This window comes from Gigantopelta aegis, chromosome 8 (genome assembly GCF_016097555.1).
Source record: "Gigantopelta aegis isolate Gae_Host chromosome 8, Gae_host_genome, whole genome shotgun sequence".
Classification (NCBI taxonomy): domain Eukaryota; kingdom Metazoa; phylum Mollusca; class Gastropoda; order Neomphalida; family Peltospiridae; genus Gigantopelta; species Gigantopelta aegis.
Window position 1 is genome coordinate 44,720,881 of NC_054706.1, and position 6,467 is coordinate 44,727,347.

At 33.7% G+C, this 6,467-nt stretch overlaps 1 protein-coding gene across 1 annotated transcript in view; it reads left to right on the forward strand.

Annotated features, from left to right (window-relative positions):
- Nucleotides 1–6,467, forward strand: part of LOC121379204 (thymidine kinase 2, mitochondrial-like) — a 29,139-nt gene extending 22,672 nt beyond the window's left edge. Inside the window, exons 7-10 of the mRNA XM_041507703.1 lie at nucleotides 3,162–3,250; nucleotides 4,102–4,181; nucleotides 5,323–5,403; nucleotides 6,189–6,467. Of these exons, the coding sequence (XP_041363637.1) occupies nucleotides 3,162–3,250; nucleotides 4,102–4,181; nucleotides 5,323–5,403; nucleotides 6,189–6,272 (334 nt within the window). The 3' untranslated portion in view covers nucleotides 6,273–6,467. The remainder of the gene's footprint in view (nucleotides 1–3,161; nucleotides 3,251–4,101; nucleotides 4,182–5,322; nucleotides 5,404–6,188) is intronic.

The following is a 6,467-nucleotide window of genomic DNA, read 5'->3' on the forward strand; positions in this document are numbered from 1 at the left end:
ATTGTATTTCTGTCTAATACTGAGTTTCCTGCTTAACCTTGTGAGTACTGCAGGCGAGATATCTCGCCCAATGTCACGTCAGTCGACATACTGTATACTGTATCCAGTGAATTCCCCTATTTATATTTCCAGACGTTTTGCACATGACACTCACTGAAAACGGAAATTATAATAATAAAAAAAAAAGATCGTTTTAATTTTTTTCAATTGCAAAATACCTTTCGGCAAGTATTTTCGCTTGACAACAATGGCAGCACGTCGCGGTCATTTTCAGGGATCGATAGCTGATTGTGACAGCTAATTTGATACTGTAGAATACTTTATTTTTGCGGGATAAAATTTTTGCGATATAATGAAAATGGGTCAGTTCGCGAACATTTATTTTCACGAATCCCCCAACCCCCATCAATAAAAAAACGAAGTACAGATGTCAATAATTTTGTTTTAAAAACGGAACTTAGTTTTGCCGGTTGTTAAGCTAATCTGTAGAACTAATCCTACTATACACATAAAACAATAGGTTTCCTGCTTTAACCATTCAAGACTTTATTGTTTACAAGTTAATAAGCTTACAGAAGTTGCTTACCGCGTGCAGTTTTTCTTAATTCTTATAATTGTTATAAAAACAAAAACCGAAAACAAACGAAACGAAATTTGAAGGCACAAGCTACTAGTACTTGGTAACTTAAGTTTGATTGAAACAGTATTTATTGGCAATATTGCCGTCAAAATATTAGTTCAAAACGGTTTGTGATTGGCTAACAGTGAAACATCTGAACATAGCCCAGTCCGGATTTTTTCACTTCCACATTTTTAATATACTGTGATAATGCATGTTTACTTCCGTCGTTGAACAAGTGTAGACTCTGTCCGATGAACTGATCGCTAGCACATGCAAAGGAAAACAGCATAAAGCTTTTTAGTGTTAGTTTTATTATCATGTATGTACTTATCATCGTGTTCTTGATTTAAAGTTTTAAACAGCTTTTGTGTTTTGTGGTTTGTTCTGTGACAGGAAGGAGCACCGCTTTGTTACTACTAGCCTCGTACATCGGAAACTAATGTGGTATAGCTGAACGAGACTACATTTTTTTCTTCTTTTTTGTCGGCCTTTATTTTCGCGTGGAATATATTTTCACGAATTTCATTCACACGCGAAAATAAATTCCACGCGAAAATAAAGTATTCTACAGTAATAAATTTGATTGTTTTACCAACAACGAAAATCACCAAATATTGCTATATGAATCGTAGTTCGGGTTTTAAAAACATTCTGGTCAGTAAACCACTGTTATCGGGAATAATGGACATAAATACTGGACAGCTGGCCACAAATGCCCGTAAGTAAACAACTTTTTCTATTTTTTGCCTAATTTTAATCACCATTAGCTGATCTAAAAATAATAAAAATTACAAAAAACCTACGAAAATAATACTTACCGATTCATATATGAACTTTATTTCATGTATTTATAAAACATTTAAGTGAAAATATGTGAGTAAAAATTATAAACTTGTACCCACTCAATGTGGTTTTTGTTAAAAATTAATCCAGTAGTCTAAAGATTAAAAACAGTATTTTGTTCATGTGTAAATCAATTTATTTACCCACCTACAAAATCCTCTAGCAATCCATCAACCAAAATTTTAATATCTTATCTAGATTGAAGCGTTCTGTATAGTCAAACATCCTCGTAATTCAGTATTTCTAAAAGATACAAAAACCAAATGTATTAAAAACTTTGGTGTGCATCAAACAGTCACATGAAGATGTTATCTTGAGCTTCTGGCGGTGAGGAGCACCAGCAACTCCCAAATGTACATGGATAAAGAATTCTAAACAAGAAACATAACCTTCAGACTACTGGATTAATTTTTGACAAAAATCACAAGTGGGTACAAGTTTATAATTTTTACTCACTTAAATGTTTTATAAATACATAAAATAAAGTTCATATTTGAATCTGTAAGCATTATTTTCGTGGGTTTTTCTAATTTTTATGATATTTTAGATGTGTTTACTTATAGGTATTTATGGCCAGCTGTCCAGTATTTACGTCCACTATTCCCAGTAACAGTAGTTTTGCGACCAGAATTGTTTTAGAAAACAAACTACGATTCATATCCCAATATTTGGTGATTTTCATTGTTGGTAAAATGATCAAATTTATTATCAAATTAGCAGTCACAATCAGCTATCAATACCTGAAAATGACTCCGACATGCTGCCATTGTTAACAATTGAAAATACTTGCTGAAAACCACTTTCAACTCAAAATTCCAAGGTTTTTCCATTAAAAAACAAAAACCTAAAGATACAAGAAGCTGAGTTGTCTTCTGTTTCCTGTTATACAAGTTTTTTTGGAGAGTGTCATGTACAAAATGGTGGGAAATATGAATTGGGGAATGCACTGTATACAGTGTACAATATGTTGACTGGTGTGATGTCGGGTGAGATATCTCGCCTGCAGTAGTCAGAAGGTTAGACCGGCCTCTGTGGCGTCATGGTTAGGCCATCGGTCTACAGGCTGGTAGGTACTGGGTTTGGATCCCAGTCGAGGCATTGGATTTTTAATCCAGATACTGACTCCAAACCCTGAGTGAGTGCTCCGCAAGGCTCAATGGGTAGGTGTAAACCACTTGCACCGACCAGTGATCCATAACTGGTTCAACAAAGGCCATGGCTTGTGCTATCCTGCCTGTGGGAAGTGCAAATAAAAGATCCCTTGCTGCTAATCGGAAAGAGTAGCCCATGTACTGGCGACAGCGGGTTTCCTCTCAAAATCTGTGTGGTCCTTAACCATATGTCTGATGCCATATAACCGTAAATAAAAATGTGTTGAGTGCGTCGTTAAATAAAACATTTTCTTTCTTTCTAGTCAGAAGGTTAAGTTTCAATTAAAAGAACCAAACAATGATTTTAGAGGACCGTGTACATTTAAAACTGATTAAATACCGAGGACAAGCAGGAAAATATTTGTGTTTTGTTTGTACCTCAACATGAATTCAGTTGATGGCAAGGCACCAAGCTTAAGTTATACTGGTCTATAAGAATTAGTTTTGTGGGTTTTAAAACAAATAATTATGTGTCTCTTTTCACACAACAATTTTTTAATTAAAATTGTTTTCTTTTTCCATTTATTTTTTATTTATTTTTACAGTAAAACAATAAATGGACTGGAGCATGCTATCTTGACAGAGTGGTTTAACTGGCTGCTTAAGACTCAGGATACCAAGGTTGATCTTATAGGTAGGGTGTATCACAATGTATTTTCACAACCTTCAGTATATGTATTAATGTTTATATCTGAGCAACTGTACGTATGTTGATTGAGGAGTTACGTCAGCCACAATCACTCTTCACACCCTTGTGTTGACTTCGTACACAAAAAATATAACATCCAACTACTATTTTATATACTTGACGAATGGTACTTTTTATTTCTTACATCTTTTAAAACTTAAACTTAATATATTTTCTAAAATTGTGAAAAATAAAAACATACTGACCTGTAAACAGTGTTGTCTGCTCAATATAGAACTTGGAACAATTTTGACAGTTGTCGAGGTAAGCAGACAAGTTTTTGTTTTAATGTGGCAAAGCATAGTAATAACATTAGCTAATTTTGAATTTGAATGATGTATGATCAAATGACGTCAAATGGCATCTCTTTACAATAACAATATACTGGGTATATGATGTTTTTGTTTTTAAAATGCTAGAAAATTCCAGTGCAAAATTATTATTGAAAATATTTTGTTTGAGAATTACTAAAGCATCTGACTAATTTTTTAAAAATTAACTATTTACAAATAATTGATTTTAAGTGAAATTAAGATAAGATAAATTATATTTATTATCTATGAAACCAAATCAAGGGTGCGAAAAGTGACTGTCGTCATCCTTAAGGCCCTCTTCTAAGAATTTCTAGTTTCTTTAAATACCTGACTACATTTAAAATTCAAAATGTTAAAAAGTATGAGAATGTGCAGAGTATTAGAGAATTAGTTATCCTAGAAGATGTTATTTTAGTGTATTTTGTGACTGACCCCCAAAAACCTGTTATTTCCAAGTTCACTCTAAAAATATTATTATTTCAGTGTATCTGAGGGCTGACCCTGAAACCTGCTATGAGCGAATTAAGTTGAGATCACGAAAAGAAGAAACGTGTGTTCCAATGGTATGTTACTTGTGGTATGTTATGTCGGAGGGGCGGGATCTAGCCCAGTAGGTAGAGCGTTCACCTGAGGTGTTGGGGTCATTACCAGACAGACCACCAATATCAACATTTTCTGATTTTGTTTTTTGTAACCCACTTTCTTCACTATATATACTATATCCAGATCAAACTGACAATGTCAAAGATGGGTAGCCTTGAATTATTGTTTTACTTAATTATATTAGCTGTGCATGTTATTTTATATATATTGCAGTATTTGATAATTTAGAAACAAGAGGCATGCAGTACCTTTGTATTTATGTTGAATGGAACGCAGGTTTGAAAAAAAAATTAAATAGATTTCATCAGCTATTGTGATTTCTGCATCATCTTAACAACTACGATAAATTACTCTCCTACCTTTAATTACTGTTTGATTTCCCCCACCTTTTGTCTAGACAGGAATCGTTAAAAAACCATTACAATGAAATAGATTCCAAATACTATAATGTAACGATGTCAGTTATATGGAATTTGCTGAGATCTCCTAGAACAAAAAAACATGTAATTTTTCGCCATCTGCCATTTTACATTTTTATGCAATACTCTTCAACGGGTGGAAGCCGCTGAAGTATGTGACATAATTAATATGATGGTCATGATGATTGTCTATACCATAACGCATGTCATGATTACATGACATCCTTCCACCCCTTTTGGATAGTTTTCCATAAAAAAGCAAAATAGCAGCCTGCATGTTTTTTTTGTCCTAGAAGATTTCAGCGAAATATAGGTGACATAGTTAGCATATAGAATGTTGAATCTGTGTCATTGCAATGGGTTTTTTTTCACGATTTCTGTCTGGACAAAATGTTGAGGAAATCTAAAGGTAATTAAAGAGAGGAGAGTAATTTAATGTAGTTCTTAACAATTTAGTTCAGACTTAAGAGGTTAATTAGGTTTTTTTTTGTGAAGCACTGCACTTGCTGAACCTTGGCATCAAAATAAACTAATGGCTATTATTTTGAAAAATAAGAACTATTCTAGTGGGGAAAGTTAAAAAATATTGAATAGTAACTTTTTTGGAGTCATTAAGTTGGCCCACTTATGAATTGAAATAACCAGCAGTTGTTTTAATTCAGTTTTGTTTATTTTATTGCAGTCGCTAATTGAAGACTTACACAATCTCCACGAAGAATGGTTAATCAAGCGCATTCCTTTCAAACCGCCTGCGCCTGTCCTTGTAAGTAGTTTATCGGATATTAAGGATATTAATTAAAGATATAAAGACTAACCCTTGTTTTTTATTCAGACCTGGGGTGGGACGTAGCCCAGTGATAAAGCGTTCGCTTGGTGCGCGGTTGGTACTTGACGCCATATAACCATAAATAAAATGTGTTGAGTGCATCGTTAAATAAAACACTTCCTTTCCTTTCCTTTGATTCAGACCTGTCTAGTCCCCTACTGGTTCAACCAGAGAGGACTAGGTTTTGTCTCCATCCTTTTGTTTGTCTGTCTGTCCAAAATCTAGTTTTCTGGATGTTTTTTCACAAAGCCTTAAGATATTGAGCTGAAATTTTGTATAAAGCTTTATCATGTATTGTTATCAAGTTGGACTTTCATGGTGATTTATTTATTTTTAACAGAGTTATGGCCCTTGCACTTAGGAGATATGAAAACAAATAATTCAGGACTTGTTTTTGCAATGCCTGAAGATACTGAGATGAAATTTTCTATACATGTAGCTTTATCATGCCATGTACTGTTAAAGATCTGTTTTTAACTTTCATGGTGATGTACCCATTTTTCACAGAGTTATGGCCCTTGAATTAGGAGGTACACATTTTTTATAGGCTCGGTAGGAGACATACATGTATTGTTTTTGTAGTACTCTCCAAATACTTGTTTAAGAAAGTCATGGAAAATGCCTTAATCATGGAAAGTCATGAAATCTGTATTAACTTAATAAGCTTCAACTGAATTAATGAAGACTGCATGTTATAAATATAAGCATATTTTGTATTGTAGGTATTGGATGCAAACAATGAATATGAGAAAATGACAACCGTTTATGAAGACAAGAAACAAGAAATTCTCTGTGGTTATGAATAATGGACAAGTTCATTTTATATTAGTCTTGTACATTTATGTAAATAGAAACGGGTATTAGAAAATATGGACATGTTGTGTATTTTAATTTTGTTTATTTAATACTTAATCAGTGTTCTCGCTGCTCCATTTAAGCAGGGCGGCCTGCCCCGCTATTGCATTTTGCCACCCTCCTTTTACGTTGTCCGCCCTCCTTTA